Source organism: Nilaparvata lugens, chromosome 8 (assembly GCF_014356525.2).
Source record: "Nilaparvata lugens isolate BPH chromosome 8, ASM1435652v1, whole genome shotgun sequence".
Taxonomy (NCBI): domain Eukaryota; kingdom Metazoa; phylum Arthropoda; class Insecta; order Hemiptera; family Delphacidae; genus Nilaparvata; species Nilaparvata lugens.
This window is the reverse complement of record NC_052511.1, coordinates 31,181,989-31,204,949: the sequence shown is the minus strand read 5'-3', so window position 1 is coordinate 31,204,949 and position 22,961 is coordinate 31,181,989. Positions and strand designations below refer to the sequence as shown.

General features: G+C 36.4%; 1 protein-coding gene across 37 annotated transcripts in view; it reads right to left on the bottom strand.

Moving 5' to 3' along the window:
* Window positions 1-22,961, bottom strand: part of LOC111046754 (CUGBP Elav-like family member 4) — a 433,104-nt gene that overhangs the window by 153,633 nt on the left and 256,510 nt on the right. For 2 of the 37 annotated variants that reach the window (XM_039434481.1, XM_039434496.1), the window contains exon 1: window positions 6,848-7,263. The exons of 34 other annotated variants lie outside the window; for them this stretch is intronic. In XM_039434481.1, coding sequence (XP_039290415.1) covers window positions 6,848-6,898 — 51 coding nt within the window. In that variant the 5' untranslated portion in view covers window positions 6,899-7,263. Of the gene's footprint in view, window positions 1-6,847; window positions 7,265-22,961 lie in introns of those variants that run through there. One more of the 37 variants, XM_039434479.1, reaches the window with a different exon arrangement.

Genomic DNA, 22,961 nt, shown 5'->3' with positions numbered 1-22,961 from the left:
ACGGAAATACCCTCTAAGTACAGGCCTGGAAGTCAGGTCATTTAAAAAAAGAATCGGAAGAGTGATTCGTTCTCTGATAATAGAGCTGGTCTAATGACCAAGTAAAGAATAGCGGATATGGACTGGCACATTTTTACAGTTTTTAAGGACGTGATGGCTATATTTCCGTTTCTACAAAAATGAAACGAAAAAGTGAATTTAGAAAAAACTCTATTTACAAATCAAATCAAGCTTTATTGTTTACATCAGCAAAACAGAATGAAAATACTACATCAACAAAACGATCCCATCGGATATAACTCACAATATAAGGATACTTTACAGGTTCAATTTGAATAGCAATTTATCATTGTAATATAATGTATCATTAATATATTAATAATCTAATTAAAACTTGTAAGTACGCAACTCATTTCAAAATACTAGGATGATCAGACTGATGAGAAAATGGATCTTAACATATTTATATTATCGGATATCGATCAATCAATCAAATTTTAATTTGCAATTGGACAACTAAGTGAATTATTCATAATAAGAATTGAATCATTTCTATACCTGATGAGAGAATAATATCTGTTACTAGTGTTTTGGAGAGAGAAAAATGAGCTATTTAAAGAAGGGTCTAGTCTATGAAATTGAAAAAAAAATTATTAGACCGAGTACTTCTTACAAGCCAGTATAATTGAAAAAGTGTTAAGTATTCCTAGAAATAGAGTATATGGGTAATAAATTAATTCAATGTAGGTACAATTGAACAGAAATAAGATAAGAGGCAACCAGTTGAAACGCCCAGTTTTAATAGTTAATATAATTACAGATAGTAATTGGTAGATTCCGACCAAGTCAGAGGAGGATTGTGCATAAACTTGCCGGATTAAACAACGAATGCAACTGAGCAGCCAACTTAGTACAACAATTAAACAGCTGAAATCAGGCTCTTATCCAGCCGGCAATTCATCCTGCTAACTGTGGGGGAATAATGACTCTTGGAACGGGCAACATGACCTTGTTGGGACTAACCTGGTTTGCTAGAAAGAGCCTTGGTGGGGGGGGGGTTGGTTTTGGGGTATAGGGGGGACACAACAATCCAAACCCGTGTGCCCATATATTAGAAACGTGTACACTGGGCAAGATACACTGCTACGGTTTCAAACAAGAGATTCCGTGCAGGATAGGAGGGGCAGGTGTGTGCATGTACCCACACGTGAGCCAGAATTGTGGGGGGTAAGGTGTTGGTCGGGGGGGGGGGGAAGCATACGAAGATTAATGAGATGCTAATGGAGTAGTAAGGCTGTATGCCCCCTTAACACCCTTCTAATTAAGGTCTAAGCTACCACGTCTCCATACCTATTGAACCCCCTTCCATCTTCACACATATACCTCCCCCCCGCCCGCAACAAATAATACGAAAATTATCAACTTCGTACTGCACCGACAATTTACTACCTGGATTTCCTTTTACGCCATCATTAATTAATTGTATCTGAGCAACTTTGCGCCAGATATTAATTGGATAGGCGTTTCGGATTGAGTGCTAGATATGGCGTGGAGAGGAAATCGTTTCATAGTTGAATTTCACTGTGATAAGAGATCAGAGATGATCTCTTATCATCTCTTAAGGGAGAATAGTGTTCAAAGGAATGAAGTTGAAGTTCATAGTTTGATTTATTTAATGAATGGACTTTTATTTAAATTTGAGGGATAGTTTTAATATTATACTTTTCATATTAGATTAAGCTTGGAAGGATAGCGTTCAGAGAGGAAAAGTGATTTAAAGTGTTCATTTCTGATAAATTAAAAATGGATTCAGTGTGATTCCAGTATTCACGTTTTCCTTCCAACACTGTCACAATAAGAAAAACCTGTAAGAGCCGACAAACCGTCTGGACGAAGAAGGAGAGTTGAATTCGCGAATATAATATTGGGAATAGACAAAGTCATCCCGCTTGAAATATATCACTCAAAGTCTCATTATCAGGCTCATCCACTCATACCTACCATTGCTAGAATACACTTGATGTGATCGAATTCATCATTAATTGAATCAAACACAGCGCAAATCAATGTAGTCGGATCATGCATACCTGACATACGCCGAATATACCTGATCATAACCGAGAATAACTCCACCTACATCATTATAGCTCACTATTACTCGTATCTGAACTGAACATACATATCTCGTCTATATGTGAGAGCATGTGAGTAATAGTATTATTGAAGCTGATAGTACCCACTTCAAAATACCTGATCCAATACCAAATTTGACCCAGTTAGCAGGGAACCGCGTTATTGGTAGATTCGCCTCAATGTATAATAACTACACGACCACAGGTTCGCATATGAGCACACATTCCAGTGATCGGGTTACTGCTGAACGAAAGTTGTATTCCAACCATTAATGATAGAATAATATTATCTGGCTCTGCCTACATTTCATAGCGTAATATTATTCGCATTCTGGATATATGAACGGTCACGGTTCATCGGGAAATATGACCGTTAATGAAAAACCACTACCCTGCTAATGATGTTATGGGAATCTCATAGCAGCGCTTTCAATGATTATCATAGTCAAGAATTAACCGCCGACGTTATTAAATTCCATCCAATAACTATTGCTAATGTGATATGGATGATATTTTTGAGCCTCATTGTTCAGTTCTGAGTTTTATTATCCAATATACGGTTTTCAGATTAATGAGTACTAATTCAAGGTTTTATTCCCTAATCATAATAGTATTCTCTAAATTGTGAATCTTTGTAATAATTCATTACTTATTGGTGTTAATTTGATGTAGCACGCACAACTTTGTTTCTTTAATATTCAGCTTGTGAGTCAATCTCCTGTATTTGGTTGGAATTTTTCTGTATATTTCATCGACTCTCCAAACTGTGAATAGTGAATTATGAAAATCGAAAAAAAAGAATATCATCTTTAATTTTTCCAATATTAGAGGGCGAAAATAATAGCTCTCAAAGTTGAAGGGCCTCCTAAACTTTGCTGAGGAAAAGAGTTAAGAGAAATCAATCAGAATTATCACCAGGACATATCATCATCAGTCCAGAGAAAGAGGATATAATATCAAACTGATTCTGATGAATACTTATAATATTAAAATAATACTAAATAATTTGATCGCCGACATGTTGAATAAGTAAAAAACTACACAAATTTCTCGTTTTCAACTATCTTGATATCCCATTATAATATTTCCCATGTAAATGAAAATTGAAAACTTAAGTACTCTTCTTCAACATAAATTTCTATCCTTCAAACCATGTTTCAGCTTTAAAGCCATTTTTTAGTAGCCCTGAACAAGAAAGTGAGTATATCATATCATACACCATCTGATACGATTAGAGTGGTTTTTCAATTTATCAGGAGATCATTGACTAAAAATCCATCAATAGCTGATTGGAGCAGTTGACTTCGATAAACTCTGACATTGTCTCCACTAACGTAGTCCGGATCACAAGGGGACGATTTCCTCAGTGATGATCTTCGAGAATAAGGGACGGCCACTGTTGACAATCACAAGAGAGTTTCAATGTAGTACTTCGTCGTTGCCTGTGGAGCAACTTCGGCTGTTGTCTTGCTCTGCAAGTTTTCTTCCCTCTTCCCGTCCCCCACCCGGAACAGCCTCCAAAGAAGTTTGAGGAGGAGGAGTAGGAGCAGGATGATAGCTGAGTTCGAACGCTAATAGTGCGGAATAAGATAAGCCCCTCTTCCCAGAATAAGTACGTTTCTCGAACTAACAAAGCCGTGTCTAATTATCCGTGATAACTGAATAAAAGATAGTCTTCAGTTCCGACTGCTTCCTCATCTCCTCCTCACTCTTCTTTCTCCTTTGTCCGCTGAACGACTTGTGGAAACACTTTGCTTGACATCTCTGGCAACAACATTCCTCCGAGTACCATTTCCCATTCACCTCCTCGCTGAAAGCAAACTGCTCTACGAATTTGCTCCACAAATCCATTCACTTCGTCTGCCGTTCGCGATAAACAGCTTCTTCTCGGGAGCATCATTCGACTTTTTATTGTTGTTCGGTTTAAGTTGACGAGACTGCCTATGGGTGCAATCTCCGAGCATGTGTTCTCAGATATGATGTTTTGAGAAGATGAATACGATATTATAGGGATCGTCTTATAATGTTGTAAAGAAATGAAGATTAATTAGCTGAGGATTATTATTGTTCAGGTATGTGGAGTGGGAAAAAGAATAGTAAATTGGAGAATGCTATTACTTTGGGTTTGATTATGACTGAGAATGAAATTTGAGTTGGAAAAATATGATAGAGGAGGAAGAAAAAATAGTTCTTGTAGAAAAAAACAATAGCCTAGTAGCATTATCTGAATGTTGTCTAAATAATATGTTTCCGAGTGAGAAAAATACTGTGCATAGAATGGTATTTGGTATTTACACATGCTACAACTCAAAACACATGCCATAATCATCAAAATAACAAAAACCAATTTTTTCAACGCTAGTAGCATGTGGGATAACAAACCTTGAGATTTGAACGTATCAGGCATTTTCTATCAGATCTATCAATCATATGCATGCGATAGCGTCTGACTATCCTTATTGTTATTCTCAACAATGGATCGCTTAATGGACTTCCATGATCGCTTTTGGAAATCACTCATTGGACGACACCATTCAACTTATATGCAGAATAATGTTCGAGCACCCAAAATATCAATAGAATATAAATATGCCAATTAATCATGAATTTACAGCTGAAAAGACTTCATACTTGACTTATTGAATTCTGAATGAATCATTGCATTCACAAAAATTAAGAAAATTCATCTATCTAATAATGAAAAGTGGAAAGAAGAGTAAAACCCTATTCATCACTTATTTTAGTTCAGTTTCCACCACATGATTGATCAAACATTACAATAATAGGAGAATTTATAACAGCAATCAGCCCTGAAATTCTCTTGTGACAACATTCATTCAAGAAATAAATTGATAGAATTCCTGAGAAGCATCACATGATACTCTCACTTAGGTAATAATCGTTGCCCGACAACAACTTTTTAATAGTATGAGTAATAATTGGAAATTGTATTCATTCACTTTTGATTCCGAACAGAAGTTTCTTAGAGGAGAAACCATAGAAATCAGACCAGAAGCTTTCAGAATTTTTCAAGCCTCAACATTTTTCCATGCAAATCAATGTGGCGTTAAATTGAGGCTCTCGGGGAATGAATGGAATAATACATTTTTGAATGCAGCTCGAAATGCTAGTGAAAGGCTGGCTGACTTCAACAGGTGGCGAGAGCAGAGCAATGCCTTTTGAAAAGCAACCGCGCGGAATGTGTCTGACAGTTTACGATTTCAATGCAAATACTGAAAGTTGCTGTGATTTCCTAATGGCCAAGTATGAAGTCATGCTAAACATTCAGCGAACTGTTGCGCAGAGCACTCCATTCAATGAGAGAAGTACTCCGAATCAAGCTTATTCCATCGCTAAATTAATGTGCTTCACCTACGGACTGTAGGCTACACACACATTCCAGGCAGAATTGGTGATTTTGTTGGCAAGTGGTGGTATAGTTTGACTAGTACGTTTAGTAATTTTGACTCTCATGTGGTATGTACTGTGACAAGGCGATAACCGACCTACTAGAACTTAGCGGATTCAAATCTTTTCAAATCATAGCAATAAATATAATATTAGTGTATAATTTTTATTGATATTTGAATTTGAATAAGAAACATCTGAAAATTGAATTTTGAATAAGTCTCGGTCCAATTCAAGAACGTTCTAATACAATGTTGTTTCATCGATTCAGAGCCAGAAATATTGGGCACTCTCAATTTTAATATGACTTTTTGACATCCTCATAAGTCTTTTCTACACTAGTATACATTTTTATGTGAAATAACCTCAAATATACCATTCTTATGGAGTTTCAAGTGTTTTTATAATAGATGGAGCCGTATACACATATAATACATTCATGACTTATATTATAATTAAAAAATTATAATACATTCAAAACATTATAATACATACCTTGGATTGAGGATTTGAAAAAAGAAAAAAAAAACGCGATAAATCTTGGGAAACTGCTATCACAGAACAAATGGTGAGCGCATTCAAAAGAACAGGGATTCGAGAATAGAAAAGGGTTTAAAAAGTTAAAACATTGTCAGGAGTCGTTGTCTCACATACTTCTTCCAAACAATTAGTGTAATTTATTGCAGAATAGTAGAGAAAAGTTTGAATGAAATTGATATTCATGTTCATTATTAATCATCCATGAAACTTCACTCTGCTATTGAATTATTTTCTTAATCTGAGCTTTGAAATACAAAATCCTTGTTCCAAATATTGATAATCGATTAGTATTCATCATAAATTTCTCAACTATTGGTCTTCAAAAAGTGAATAAATATCATTGTCGAATAAAAATGATTATGGAGACAATATTATATATTGTCACTCATTAGAGAAAACTTGGTGACTCGTAAAAGTGGACCCGACAAGTTAACTAAGGGCCCGGGTACAGAAATTGGTCACGAGAGGAAGTGAAAACGTTGTGAATTCACGTTCACGAGAGTGAAAGAGTTTGAGAGAAATTTTTCATTGCTCAACTACAGTTTATATTATAATTGTGGATATTTTTTAAGAAACAAAGAGTTTCACATTCAAGCAACATTCATTCATTCATTTCACATTAATTCGTACATTCAATTTAATAAGCCCATATATTATACTGGCTTATTTTCATTTTTCCTGTATTTTTATTCTAGAAACAAGTCTTCAATACAAAAACATGTACCATACAATTCAAAATTTCCATTTAGAAATAAACTTTTACTCACAATAAAATGCTGGCACGGATCCGGACGTACCATATTGGTTATGTGAACCATTGTGACAGATTTATAAGTTGAGGTCAGATGACGTCACGAAGTAGAGGATCTTTTCCGAGGACGGTAACCTCAACAGAGCCGGAGAGCTTTGCTCGAAGATAGACGACGTCAAGAAAAAGTAGATGCTTTTCCTGGAAGTCACCTTGGGTGATTTCTGAAGAAGTCAGCAGAAAACAGGTGGCTAGATGACGTCAGGAAAGAGTGGATGGTTCCCGTGGACGGTGATGAGTGACGTTAGCTGAAGCGAGACGGAGTGATCGCCGATGAAACACGGCTGACAAGGACGGAGCGAGCGATTGACCAACCAGAGTTCTCGAGCTCCAGAGGCGCGCTCTGGTTAACGGCGCTGTTACAACTGAAGGGTGGAACTTGGTGCACGCGTCTACTAACCCTCCGATGTTGGGCCTTTGCTGTCTGTTCTACCCCCACCATCAACCCTTAACAACCTTCCCCTCCACACTCGGTGCTTCGATTTCCTCCCCTGTCGAAGAGTGCCCCAGGACCCAGGTTCTGCCCCGATCGATCCACCATAATATTGGTCCACTTCCTGATGACCGCAACAAAAGAATCACACTTGATCATGCTCAGCATGACACTGAAAATATCCATAATGATTTATAATAAGGGATATAGTGAGGAATCATAATGGGATCCATTATTGATAAAAAGGGTAGAACAGGTAGTATGAAAAGCCCTCATAGCATGCGAGGTACGTGAACCTGAGCTACGAAATAGAGAACCTATTTTACTCCTCCTTCCAAGAAGAGAAAGAACTCACGATTTCGATGTGATAGGTGTTTGACATAATAGTAAAAATTAATAATATTCTTGCTAAGACCAATCACTAATGAGGAGGAAAGAACGAGTAAAACACATTCTTGTTGATCAACAGGAGTATGAGACAAACTTCAGTTTCAGTCTGGAGGAGTAGTAATGGAAAAATTTAGCTTTGTTGTATAATCCTCTCAGTTATGACAATGAAAATATTTCATTTCTATGATGAATTTTATAATGATAAAGAAGGATAGGCAAGTGGAATTACAAATCCTCATAGAGCAAGCTAAGTGTATGTCACGATCGTCTTAAGCAGGAGAGCCAGCCACATACAGTTCAATATAAACCATAAGAAATTAATAGTATATTCGGACTTTTTTGTTGATTATCATTGGAAAAATATTTCTATTACTCCTAAAAAAATTCTTTTGAACAGCTTTAATCCATATCATTGTACAGCTTCCACGAAGAGGAATAATAATAGATTCCAAGAAATGCATGATGGATATTCCTTTACATTTTCCGCATAAAGATTGATTCATGAAATCGCCCGAGAGATACAATATAGATGCAATTGTAGGTTTGATCAGGTAATTCACTAGATTTTTAAGTTTGGTTGGTGTAGCCCGACATTCATGTTTTCTTGCTTTATTCATGTTTTTTAGACCGCAACAAATTTCACATGACGAAAAAAAAGAATTTTCATTTTTTGAAAAAAATGGGATTATTCGAGAATCTCAGCATAGAAATTGTAATCAAGCTTGGCTTATTATAACATTTTCATGTCAAGTATTCATATCAACCGTCTCACATACACATTCCTCAGATGACACTCGTCTCATAGCTTGACAGTTCAGTTCAAATTATCACATCATGAGTCAAGCTTTGTAAAGTGCAACAAGTCTTTCAGTCCTATAATAAATAGGCCTCAATTGTGCAGAAGGCTATTATTATTTACTTGATTCATGCTTTACGTGACGTCATGAGTCATGCTTTTCAAGTGCAACAAGTTTTTCATTCCCATAAGCTAAATCTCAATTGTGCAGAATACTTTTTACATTGAAGATAGAAAACGTAAAACATAAGCTTATCATCATCTATTTCCGTCACAAGCATGTCATCTATCTGTCAACGATGGAAGAAGTGAGAGCCAACAATGCAGTTGCAAAAGCTCTAACTCATTCAAATTACACTGCAAAACATGAATTGTCGTCTGCAAGATAACTAGAACACAGCCAGAACATTGAACTCTACTACGAACTTCAACAGCCATACATTCTTACGCTTTTATCTTGAACCCTGTCCCCCGCCAGCAAGACCGGCCGCTATTTTATTAATTCATGGCCGTTGTTGTCAAACAAAGCCGCCAGAGCGCGCAGACAACAAACATCGAACATCGGACAACAAAAACAGGCCGCATGTAATCGCGCGACTGACCGACACAAAGCAAATCAAACTGACAATAACGAAATGAAACAACGACCGAACTAACAATAACTTCGGTGATAACAGAAACTAGAGTCAGTTAACTGATGATGGAATGTCAGCGAGAGGCCGTTGTTGGTCAACTTTCACAAAACGCTAGTGTGCGCGCGCATATCCTATTTACTCGTCCTATTCCTGAGCAAATTTGTTATTTGCTTCGAAATTCAGCTTATTAACTGACTGGTCCCGGCTCCGCTGTTGGTTTGTTGTGTGCATAAGCGATACAGTTACGAAATTACAGCAATGACCGATATCCCCATCACGAGCGATACTGTTGAGAGACGTGACTTTAAACATTTGGTATATTGGATTTGGGATTTGGAGGGGATGGATGTTATCACTATAGAACTTTTTTTGCTTATTATTATAAAAGCTTCAATATGATTCCGAATATCAAATATTGTAAAAGCTTCATCTGGAGCTTTGTTTTTTGTATTTCCAAAATTTATATCATTGCGTTCCAAAATAGTTTCATTTTCTTCAACATTTTTCCTTGAAGTAGAAAGCTATTCGATGTCAAATTTCATATGGTAAAACAAGGAGGATTTTCAATAGTTCATTGAAGAATGTAGAATAAATAGAATGTAATCCAACATTCAAGTACATGAGCCTATCAGTGTTCATGGAATTGACTCCGATAAAGAATAGAAAGGATTCATATTTTTGGAACATATTATTTTGTATTTTTCCCATTAGTTCATTCATTCAATTATGACATAGGATGAGAAAGTGGGTAAAAGTAATTCAAGGTTCAACTCTTTCGAAAATACTCTCCACACTATTCACAATATTGATTTCAGGTTTTTCCTGTTCCAGAACGTTGGACTATAATACAACTATGATGATGTAATATAATACTTCAAAGGTAGATAGATATACAGAATACATAACAACACTTCTCATTGAATTGATTGTATGAGCATTCAAAGCTCATTCAGAATAAGGAAACTTATCGTATTGCCAAACCTAAGCTCTTTATGCTCTTTATGAAACTGAGTTCCTATGTTATTTGTAATCAGATTATTGCTGTTGAATTTGAATATGCAAACCACCGGTTATGTTCACATTTTGGATTACATCTATTACAGCTACTGTAGGCTATGTAACGTGATATCATTATAACCTGCTGGTATACGACCATTTGTTTATTTGGAAAGTGAATTACGATAAGGGCTTGAAAAATGTAACAGAACAAGAACTAGGCTGAAGAAGAAATATTAGGAATGAGAATAAAAAGAACGGCGACAAGCAAAATAGGGAAGAAAACGAGAAGGATATCCGCCCTGACAGAAGCTACGTTCCTTATTAAAAATTTCGTTATTGATGATTCCAGTAAACATTTTTTTTCAAGGAGAAAGGGAAACGGAACTCACTGGATAAGGGATGATAATAGTAATGATGATAGGGACAGGGGTGGAATGAAAAACAACGAACAGAAAGGAATTTCCTTCCCATGAAGACCTTGAAAATGAGAAGAAGGAGGAAAAGAAAGGGAATAGAGGAGGGTAAAGTAACTAGATGGCACGTTCTGTGTGGATTGTTCGGCTCAAGCTTTTCCAGACCTTTGAGTTCACTCTCTTTTACTCACTATCTTCCTCTACTCCACTCCTCACTCACCCAATATCTCACTCACTTTTCCTTTTTCACTCTCATTTTCACCCACCGACCGGTCTTTCTAACTCATTGGCACCCCTGCCACACTCGAGCAAAGTGCACTGACCCAGCCTTTGTATTCAAGAAAATTAAATTAGTTTATACCGTCAAAATATTCTGTCGGAACGTTCCGAAACTGCTACAGCAACAATAGAGCTCGATGGTTTACTAATCCATCGGAGACTCGAATCAACATAATATAGTTCAATGTATCCAGTTGAAAGTATCAAGTTATCCCAAATCAGAAAAGTGGAAGCAAGCAATAAGGGTTTTTTCCAGTTATAATAAGAAACCACTTTTGTCATACAACGTTCAATTTGATCCTTATCAACTGGTATGTATATTCCAATCATTATCTTTCCAGTTGAAATCTTGAGTGAAATCGACTTTTCATTTTTCAAAGATATCTGGAACTAGAACACAACCAGAAGCAGATTAATAGCATATAATTCAAAGTCATCAATTTTATTGACAAAATTAAATGTTCAAATCAAATCATTGATGTGCATTGTGATTGGAAGTGCATTCAAACGCATCCACTACCAGTCAAGACATTCCTCATTCTAGATTCTTAATACCAGGTCGTAATATTCATACATTACGAATAATAGAGATTCCCGGTCTCTAATAAGATATCCTCTTATTTATATTCGGCTGACAAGATTATTATTCTATATTATAGTCCATCACTGGAAATCTATATTCTGATTACTATCCTATTACAACTATCCCCTTGAATACCAGAAGCATGTATGAGTTGTATATACACAACCATGTACTACATCTGTATATCGCATTGTGATATATTATGCTTTACCATATTCTTGATAACAATAGGGCAGACCCTAACATGAGGATCGATATTAAGTACATAGACTATTCAAGTGCAAATATATATCATGTAGATAATAGTGAGTGCAATATATCCAGGGTATCTCATAATGGAATAGCTCATAAAGCTCTTGAATGAAATGAGTGATGCTGGAATGAGTGGAAGATAGGGAGACAGATAGAGATAGAAAAGCTGGAAAGAGAGATAAGGAAGAAGAGTGTTGGAAGAATATTGCAGAAACATGGGTCAATTCCAAAGAAAAGGATAAAAAATAAAGGATTAAAAGGAAACATCAATGTCCATTCTTTAGAGAGAATACTCATAATATTATTCCCAGTAACTCTCTACCAAGATGAAGAAAGGGAGAGGAGAAGGAGGAAGAGAAGGAACTATTATGAAAACATATTATGAATGATTAATATAAAAATTATTGAAAAGTTGAGATAAGAGATTTAGCTGATATGAAGTGTAAGGGAATACTGAGTACGAAGGAAGAAAAATCTTGCGAATGAAGAAGCCAACCCAAGACTGACCATTCGGTTTCCACTGTGAGAGGAACAAGACAAACGTGCCCGATATTCGTGAGGGAGATCAAATAATATGAGGTTTGCTCTCACACACATGCATGCGTCTGCACACACGCGCACACGCACAAGAGGCAAAAAGCGTGTCCCTTCTGTCCGAAATCTGTTCACGTTGATTCGCGGCCATCGCAGTGTGAGCCCATCACTTGAACGATGATGGTCGGGAAGGAAGAGGATTAGGTGGTGGGATATTCTTGAAAAGAGACAACGGGTGAATGGGTAGGAGAGTGAGAGAAGGAATGAGTGAGAGAACATTGTTGAGCACGTGCTGGTCAGTACGAGAGAGAAAGATGATCAGCAAAAGAAAGAGACGTCCGAAAGATGATGACTACTCGTAGGAAGGAGGGGCCTCGAATTTTGCATAAAAGCAAGCGCTTAATAAATGCTGAAGGGCCGCTATTGCTTCAGGATGACTGTCTATGATAGGGCAAGGGGACAGTGGAGTGGTGGAGGTTTCAATCGACCTTCGAAGTTGGGGAGACCCAACAACGCTCAAAATCTGGCAACCCGTAACTAAATGGGACACTCCCTTGAAAAAAGCTTCCTTCTATCTCGTCTTTCTCTTCTAATACAACTTTCATCAAATCGATATTTTTCTCGCCATTATAAACCATCACACCTTTGAATTATTAATCCTTCTTCATTGTCTTCCCATTTGCAGGATTGTGTGACTGATGATGGCTGAGAATCATCGGGTGACAAAGGAAGAGACGAAGGAAGAACGACTGAATAAAGAAGAGCCCTGATGATGTATTCAATTTCACTTCCTCGTCCCCTCTCTTACGCCGTTGCAATCACCCATCCTCTTGTCATCTTCCTATCAGGGAGAATCCAACAATCCCTCTTCACAACAAGAACGTTCTACATTCAACCGAATGCTGGAGTTCTATAAATGTTTTCTGTCAATTAAAAGTATGCTTCCTCTTCTTTCAGAGCCAGCTCATTCCTTTGTTTCTCATTCTTATTCGTCTTTTTTATAATATTATTTCTTCCTCTTTTCCCCTTTTTCTTCTTTTTTCTTCATCTTCCTCTTCTTTATCATTTACTAGAACAGAGTACTTCCCATTCTTATGGAGACAGTAGAAGACCATATTGCGAAACAACGGATGATAAGAGACGTAATAACAAATAAGGGACTAAGAAAACTAGAAAATATCATACAACAAACATGAAGTGGAAACGTCCAAAATTCAAATTATGTCGATTCCTGGAGGAGGATGGGGGATATTGTGTTGAGGAGAGGAAATACTATGCCCTGTGATTTGTGATCTACATGAATGAAATAATCTTATTCTAACTAATCTAAATTGATCTAAGACTAGAGAGACGGAAAGATTACAGAGATACTCGTATAATATTATAATATTTTCAATAGAAAGATAGAGACAAAATATAATAATCCAAAATAGAGTAATCAAAGATAGAGAGAGTGACTAGATAAACCATAGATCCTGACCAAATGTCGTTGTCGAAAGCCAGCAAGCCAGCTTGCAGCATCCAAACAACATTCTGCCGTCCTCAACAAACAGGCTACGCCTTTGAGCCCACTGTGTAGGCAACCCGCCACACATCACCACTCAATGCACTCCTATCTTATCTATATCTATGCACTGCCTGCTCTATATCTATGAGTCACTCACTCCTATCGTATCCATATATCTATGCACTGCCTACTCTATATCTACATTCCCATCTCATCTATATGTATATCTTACTGTTTGCTTTACTATATCTATCAGTCACAAATCTATGTATCGATGTACTGCGTACTTTACTATATCTGCCAGTTACAACAAGCGAGATGCTGTAAGTTCTCTGAACAGATATCGCAGCATCAGTCATTAGTAATCAAATTCTAGTTGAGATCGATGAACAGGAATGGCATGTACTTGTACATCTACTCGTGAGATTTCATCTGTTTAGAAACCACTAGGCTTCCTCGTGATTCAGTGATCAAGATAATACTTCGAGATAAGCTCCCATTGAAGAGTTCAAAATTGAGAAATTATGATGAATGAGAGTTTGTTGACGAATTGGTAGAAACAAAGAATGAGGGATGAGAAGGCTGGTTTCAAGTAGCTGAATGAATAGTCTACTGGAGTAGCTTATTCCAATAAATTGGTTCACCGGAAGTATACAAAAAACGTAAGTTTGAGTCTTTTCCTCCTCCTGATTATCGAAAATACAAGGAGTAAAGGTTATGTTTTCATCATTCTAAAATGTGTAATATACCTCAATGAACTATTGGGTCATGTGAGAATGATTGAAATAAACCTGTGATATGGATTAACAATAATAATTAGAGAATCAATTACAATCCATAAGAAGAGACTTGAGAATTGAGTTGAGATTACTTCGAAATTTGTTTGTTCCAATTTCTAAACATGAAAATCGATTGATTGTGGTGTTGAGAAAAAGAACAAACTGATAAGGAAGGGGCTGATGAGATTGATCAATAATTTTGAAGTTGAAATGCAAAATGAGAGACAATAATCATGAGAAAAGAAGTGGATCGGATCTTTAGAGTGAGAGGGCTAGAGAGTGGACGAGAGAGAGAGAGAGAGAGAGAGAGAGAAAAAGTGTGATTATAAGAGGAGTATTGACAATAACAAGTGACAGACGTAATGAAGGAGAGCAGTGAATGAATATTGTGAAGTTAGATAAGAGAAAAGAAAAAAGAAGAAAATAAATTAAGAAGAAGATGAAGAAGAAGAAGAGAAAATGAGAAGAAGAAGAAGAAGAAGAAAGAGGAGTGGTAGTAAATGATTGAGAAGAGGGTTCAGACGCCGAAAAGTGAAAAATGGCTCCCGAAAGCTACCGACTGTAATAAAATCCATTACGCGCCAAGAACGCCATTTGTAAGCAAAAGAGAAAATTGACAGCGAGAATTGGAAGCGAGTGACAAAGAATGGTGGGAGGAGGAAGACATCGTCGCGAAGAATGGAAGAAGCACCGAAAAATCAAGAAAAAACTCCACGCCACGAGAACTACTACTGATAGGAGTAAAAAGGAGCGACATTGTCGTTCAGTCTAATTTGTTAAGCCGTCAAACATTGAAATCAACTCCGTTCCATTCCTTTTATCGTAGCTTTCTATTTTACCCTACAAATGATAATTTATCTCTGTGGTTCCACTTTCCTCTTTGTACCTTGACTTCCAAATGAAGTACTTATTTGAATGGCCCAGAAGTTGAAATAATTCATAAAATCAAATTATATTTGATCAAATATCTAGTTTTTATGATCCTTGCTATTTGAGCTTTGAGCTTGAGCTTTGAGCTTTGAGCTTTGAGCTTTGAGCTTTGAGCTTTGAGATATTTGAGCTTGAACCTTATCCTACTAGAAATTCTTCATGGAGAATTCGAAAGACTTCCAGGCGACCCAGGTGTCGCATAATGTTGTAGCATTATTTCATGCCACAACATTAAATTATTGCATTTTCTAGTTGTTCTATCTCTGTGGTATCACATAGATATATATATATATATCGCAAAATGACTGAATACTGTCGTATACAACAATAAATAATTAACCTATATGGTAGTCATTTTGGATGTTGCATTATTTGAATTTGACTCTTATTTCTACATGAAGAATTAAGAATACGATCGTGTTGTTGTATTTATGAAGAATTTACAGTAAGAAAATATCAGATTTGCATGATTGAGAAATTGATGATGTCTATGAGTTGGCACTAACTCATTCTCTGTTTCAGTTGAAACTGGTTGTTTTTTCAAGAGGAACAAAGTACATATAAAATATTGCTATGCGCTCTGATGAGGATGCAAGCAGAGAATGTGAGAATATAAAAGACCGATTGAGGCGCAGAAACAGGATAATTTAGTCATTGGGTGAGCAAACTAATAATATAGAGCTGAATTAACTATTGATCTGATCTTAGGAAGGATTGGTCGTGGAGTTTTACAGCGAGAATAACAAAAAGGAACGTGAGATAAGGGACAAATAATATAGAGATGAGGAGGAATAAGAGAGACAGAAGATGTTGAGCATGAGTAGAAGAACTTGCATGTCGTCCTATTAATTCACGTCTTGTTTACTCCGGAACAAACAAATCGTCGGGAAAGAAATATAAAGTAGAACTTCTGAAAACTTCCTCCCAATTTATTTTTAATCCCATTGAACGGAGACGTCGTTTTGTTGTCACTCGTGCTTGAATAACATCGATCTGTCAATTTTGTGACTCCCGTTTTTGGAGCTCATCAAGTCCTTTTCGCTACAGAATTGAAGTTTTCCAATAATCATAAACATTGCGTGTTGTATTAGAAGTTTGGAGTGTTGTTACTCAATTCAAAGTTGGAGTTCATCATTATCTTGTATACTCGTAATACAATTACTCTAGCAGAGGAACTACAAGAAATTCAATTGAGTGGAACAATAGAAGAATTAATAAGTATTGGACTGATAAAGGCTTTGGAAGGATGATGAACAGAGGAATTTAGAACAAAAAATAAATAATCAAGAGAACAAAAGTAATAGTTGCGTTGCATCAGGTTTTTGCATGATTGTCAAGTAGAGTGGAAGGTATCTGGGAATGAGAGGTTGAGGAGAAAAATAATAATACATGTAGCTGATCAGTACCATGAACAGTAGGATGAATAAAAAAATATTCAAACAGGAGCAGAGATGGAATACTTTAAATCGTTATAAATCCTTATTGGTCTCAGCAAACAGGATTTAGTTTCAAATTTCGTTCCAGAATTTATCTCAATAAATCGTCCATAGTGATGCAACAAACCCATCAAAAATACATTTTACCATTTACCATATTATTAGTTCATCAGCAACTCTCACATTACGAATAAAAACTAGAACTTGAATACTATTGACAGGAAAGAGATCAACGGATTGTAACTGAATATTTCATCGTGAAAGATTTCTTCTATGCTCAGTTTTGAAGCATCCAAATTTGAAAATCTATTTTATAAAAATACTTGAAGACTGAAAATTTTGTGAATTGAAGAACTACAAGACTCAACCTATTTGACTATGTGTTAATAAGATTTTTATAAGGCTATGAGAAGACTTTAAATAATGGAATAAGATTAAAGACTCTTAAGCTATCTGTCCATCCAGATTGTTACAAGGAAACGAGAGAAAAGAAGAAGAAGTTATATTCAACTCAAAAGCAACTGCGGGATGCTGGCTATGACGTTAGAATCAAGGGAATCGGACTTCTAATCAATGGTAATTATGCTGAATCAATTTCTGAACGAAACTTCTGAAAAGACAATTCACATGTATTGAATTTCTATTATGTGGTTTTTAAAATTTGTTTTTTTTTACTTTTCTTGCCTTATTACCATAGGTAAGGAAAGTATTGCTTTCCGAAAAAAATTAAGGTACCCCAATTTCTAAATTTCTATACGTTTCAAGGTCCCCTGAGTTCAAAAAATTAGTTTTTGGGTATTGGTCTGTATGTGTGTGTGAGTGTGTGTGAATGAGTGTATGTGCGTCTGTGTACACGATATCTCATCTCCCAATTAACGGAAGGACTTGAAATATGGAACTTAAGGTCCTTTCACTATAAGGATCCGACACGAACAATTTCGATCAAATGCAATTCAAGATGGCGGCTAAAATGGCGAAAATGTTGTCAAATACAGGGTTTTTCGTGATTTTCTCGGAAACGGCTCCAACAATTTTGATCAAATTCATACCTAAAATAGTCATCGATAAGCTCTATCAACTGCCACGAGTCCCATATCTGTAAAAATTTCAGGAGCTCCGCCCCAGCAATGCAGATAGATTCCCAATTATCAGGCTTCAGATACAATTGAAACAAAAAAAATCAAGTGGAGTAGATTGAGCATGAAAATCTCTACAATTAATGTTCAGTAACATTTTCAACTAAAATTGAAAATAAGCTTTAAATTCGAGAAAATGTGATTATTCAATTGCAAATTATTGTTGATTCTATTAAATCATTCACTATGAAGAGATAGCAGACCTCATGTGTGTCTCCAGCGTTATTGCCCTGTCACCAGCTGGCTCAAATCTTTGAATAGTACACTTGTGATGCGCGGGAACACTAGCGTCAGGTGATCAATTTTCATAACGGCAAGGAAAGTTGTGTGAGTGCGCTACACCAGATTTTTTCTTGTTCAAATTAGTGCACTTTCTTGAACTCAATTATAATGTTAACTTTATTTTAAAATTGGATATTAGTAATTATATGTCACTCACATCTCCCCCCGGACGGATTCAATCCATGGGGTAATTAGCCTACATAATAATTATTATTTCAATGAGTGGGCGTAGTCGAGTGGATCAGATGCTGGCTTCATGATTCAGAGTCCCGGGTTCAAATCCCGGCCCGGGCAAGATATTTATCTCGGGCCACTCCCGTGTTTCGGATGGACACGTTAAGCCGTCGGTCCCGGCTGTCTAGCAAGCAGTCGTTAGGTCATGTCAGAGGCCCTGGAATTGATCAGTTGCGACCTGAAAACTCTGACACCAGACCTGAGCCAGCCAGGTCACTCGATATTATTATTATTATTATTATTATATTTCAATAGTTAATTTGTTTGTAATGTATTTGAAAATCAATAAAGGCATTTATTATTATATTATGATAAGACTATGTGTTATCTAAATTTGGGAGAGGAATAGCACAAGGTTACCTTATTTTTCCTCTCCCTATCATTTTGATAATGTACTCATTGTATAAATGATTAAAGAATGGATGAATAAAGTTTTCCAGTGTAGGAGAATGAATGGAAAAATAATGTGAGAACAAAAATATGAGAAAAAATACACTTTTCACAAAGGTAGATGAGTGAAGGAGAAGAGAAGAACGAAAAATAAAAATAATGAACTAGATAATAGTAATTTGATTGATTGAGTACTCTATTTATGTAGATTATAATGTATACTGGCTTATACACTTATATACAATAGTTTACAATATAGCAAAATTATAGATGAATTTAAAAAATATAAATTAAGAAAATAATTATTGAGCTGTATATGATATGAGAAAAAGCAATTTGTAATAACTATAGATAAAATAGATAATATTGTTATGCATCTACATACATTGGCGGAGCTTTGGACATATCAATGTCCATTCTTCGGAAAGAATATTCGAAGTATCCTTCCCACTAACTCTCTACCAAAGGATTTATTTAAAAATGAAAATATTGTAAACGTTTCAATTAATATGAAGATTTAAGAGAAAAAAACATAAAATTAATAAAATAAAATAATTATATAAGAAAGATCAAATCATTAATTATTATTAAAATGGAGTAGGCTGAAAGTAGATCAGGGTAATCAACTTTCAGTAATATACAGCAGTATGCAGTGGATAATTAAAATAACATGGGTTTATATAATATATATATATATATATATAGAAACGTCTTCATTTCCCACTCATCCAAAAGCAACTACAATACAAAGCTTGTTTTCGTTTCTCTACAAACAGGTTTTGTTGGAAACTTTTATGATGGACACTTATTAAAGCTGTACTAATCCTCTGTTATTCCGGTTTTGTGGCATTAGTAATTTGTATCGCCGTTTCCGGGACGTTGTGAGAGTGTGTTGGTGTGTTGTCCAACTTTTCAGTCTAGTGTCTAGTGGGTGTCGGTGGAATCAGAAATTGACTGCAAAGCCATTGGAAGCGAGTTGTCTTCAGTCCTCCTAGGGCGACATTAAGTATGCATTAAAAAGCATTTATTAGATGAAAGTTGGAGGAAGAAGTGGATTGCACAGAGTAATAGGATGGAGGGAGGCGAAGTTTTTAAGTTTTCCCTTTAGCCTATAATAAAGTTTCCGAGCTTTAGATTGCGGAAGGGTGAAGGAGAGGACGAAGGGAGGGGGTGGAGAGAGACTTCTTGGCCGACTTGAAGGGGCCTTTATTTTCACTTTTACTCGATTTTGTTGCGCGCTTCCAAACCCCAAGTGAAAGGGTTCGCCAAAAGCTTTTCAAGTGATCGGATGAAGAAGAATCCAGGTGAATACAATTCGATGCACAACTCTTCTTCTTCTTCTCCTCAACTTTCTTTTACCGCTCCCTCATCATTTTTCTCCTAATTTTCGCTAAGAAATGCTCTAAATGCGCTTCACAGAAGATTTCCTATGAAGTTAGAGTCCATGATTAATGCTCTACCAAAATGTTGAGTCAAATAGGACGTTGCGTTGAAACCTAGACAGATGAAACATCTGCAATATTAGTAATATTCATTCTTCATCCATTAAATATGATTGTGGAATTGTATATTTTCTTACTTCTCTACAAAGGAATTTCCTCTCCAAGGAATTACTTGTGGGAGGTTTAACAGCAACATACAAAGATAAGACTGAAATTACTATCAAGCTATCATTTACAATAATCCTACAATTCCTGATAATAGCTTGGTCTGAGTTCAATTGTATTCCATGTAATAAAAAAATTGCATAGTTGCCTGTAAAGTTGGTATACGGGCGAAAGTTTTACGTGACAACGACTTTGAGTGGTAAAATAATTTTAATGTAAATATTCATTCCTATAGTAGGAAGAAGGATGAAATAATAGTAACAATTTAAAACATTTTATTTATACAAAGAATTATATTTAAAACATTAATTTATACAAAGAATCTCGCACTGAATTTCATATTAACAAAATTTTATTTTTACCTTCACACATCCTCAACAAAATCACTCTGTCTCTCTCGCTCTTAGGCGGGCTAACTGTGCTCGATTCAATTTTTTACATAGCTAGTCGCGCTCATTTTTTCAAGTTAAACAAATTATTATTGGCTGAGAAACGATTTATACTACTTTTGTGATTGAAAACTACCACAACATTGTGATTACTACAAAATAACCTATTCACTTATACCTATTATACTTACACTTATACCTATTCACATAACCTATTCACTAAGTAGTGGCACAGTCGCAGGAGATTGCTCCGTTTCACTCTCTCTCCAGGTGAATGCCTTCGGGTTGCTGCTGCGTTGCTCGCCACTGCTCCTATTCGTGCTCTTTCCAGACGACCGTGAACCGAAACGAACGCTCTCACTCGCTCTCATTGTGAGCGCATAACGTGGGAACGTAACGTAGTTTCTTGAAGTGTCACCCGGCAAACCAATTTATAAGACGTTGTCACGTCAAAAATTGCTAAAACGGTAGCAATATAGAAGGTCTGTCTTTTTGATCATTTGACTAATCAGTCTTCAAACCATCTGTGAGGTAGAAGAGTCTTTCAGAATCGGATATAGTTTTACCTCTAGAGTCAACTCAAATAGTGTTATCTCCCAGTTTGTATTGATATTATGCTGTTCCGTCTTTTAATTCTGTTTCGAAATTCACATTGAATAAGATGTGATAACATTTCATTTGACACCTGTTCAAGAGCTTTAAACACAGAAAATTGAAATTTGAAAGTCCTCAACTTTGTATTGGTACCAGTTCAACAGCTTCTAATAAAGAAACTTGAAAATTTCATAGTCCTCACATAGTAATACTACCACAACAGTTTTTGTTGAGAGTTGATGAAAATCATGTCGATTACATAGAACAATGGAAGATCAAACAGAGATTACTCCGACCACGATAGAATCGGTGTTGCTGCAAGGATGTCGAACGCTTCAACGCTCCTCTCACAAATTTCAGTCCAGATAGATGCTCACTCGGACCTTTTATCTAGTTGAAGCAACCAACAAACCTCTCATCCGTCGATTCTGACACATGATTGAAATGTACGTTTGTGTGCATGTGCATGTGGGTGCTTTGGTGTGTGTGTGTGTGGTGTGTGTGTGTGTGTGTGTGTGTGCGTGAGTTCGCGAGTTGTGCGAAATCGCTCGTGCGTGCAGCGTCGAGTACTACGAAGATTACAACGCATGGGTGCCTCCAACCTCTTCCTGGTTCACTCCTGTCCTCACCTTTACAAGCCCTTGTCAACAGTTTCTCTCTCTCCCTCTGCTATTCTTTCTCACTCTTCTTCTCTCTCTCTCTATTCTAGCCTCCATCCTTCATTTCCAACTTCAACACTCCCTCACTCATACCTTTCTGCAACGTTTTCTAGCTTCTCCTATCCATCCTCCCATCCTAAAAATCACATTCTCTCCCACTCACTTCTTCTCTTGTTCTCCCGTCTCTCATCCTTCTCACTCCCATGCAATCAACAAGGTAGCCTCTTCCTCTCTCTATATATTCCACTCGTTGTCAAACAAATCCTTCTTCCCTTTCTAATGCCTATCACGCTAATCTCACTGTCTCACCGATTTATCCCTGTGCTCAGTCAACAGGAAGGACCTCTCCACTCTCCACGCATGTCGAATCATACAGCCATTCATCCAACACTTGAACCTGTAATTCTCCCACTAACTTCTAACCTCTTGCTCCAGAACATTTTGAAGCAACACTTGACTCATGATCTTCCAATCATGGAGCAGAAACGGTAGTTAAAATTTTCAGTGCATAACATTCATGGAAAACGTGATACAAGTTGATAAGTGTCTGAGAACAATAATTCTTCGCAGACACTGAATAATAAATTATTTATTATCATTAAATAAACTCTGACCAAAAAGTATAATAGTAGGATAGAATAATTGAGAACTTAATAAATGACAGGCGAACAATCGTTATTGCTCTTATAGGCCGCTTGTTCAATTCGATCAATAGAAAACATCCGTGTTTATTCATCAACTATATTCAGAACTAATATTCATTACTTGTTTCCTCCTCCTTAACAAATAAGTAACATACTTACAAATTTTGCTCAA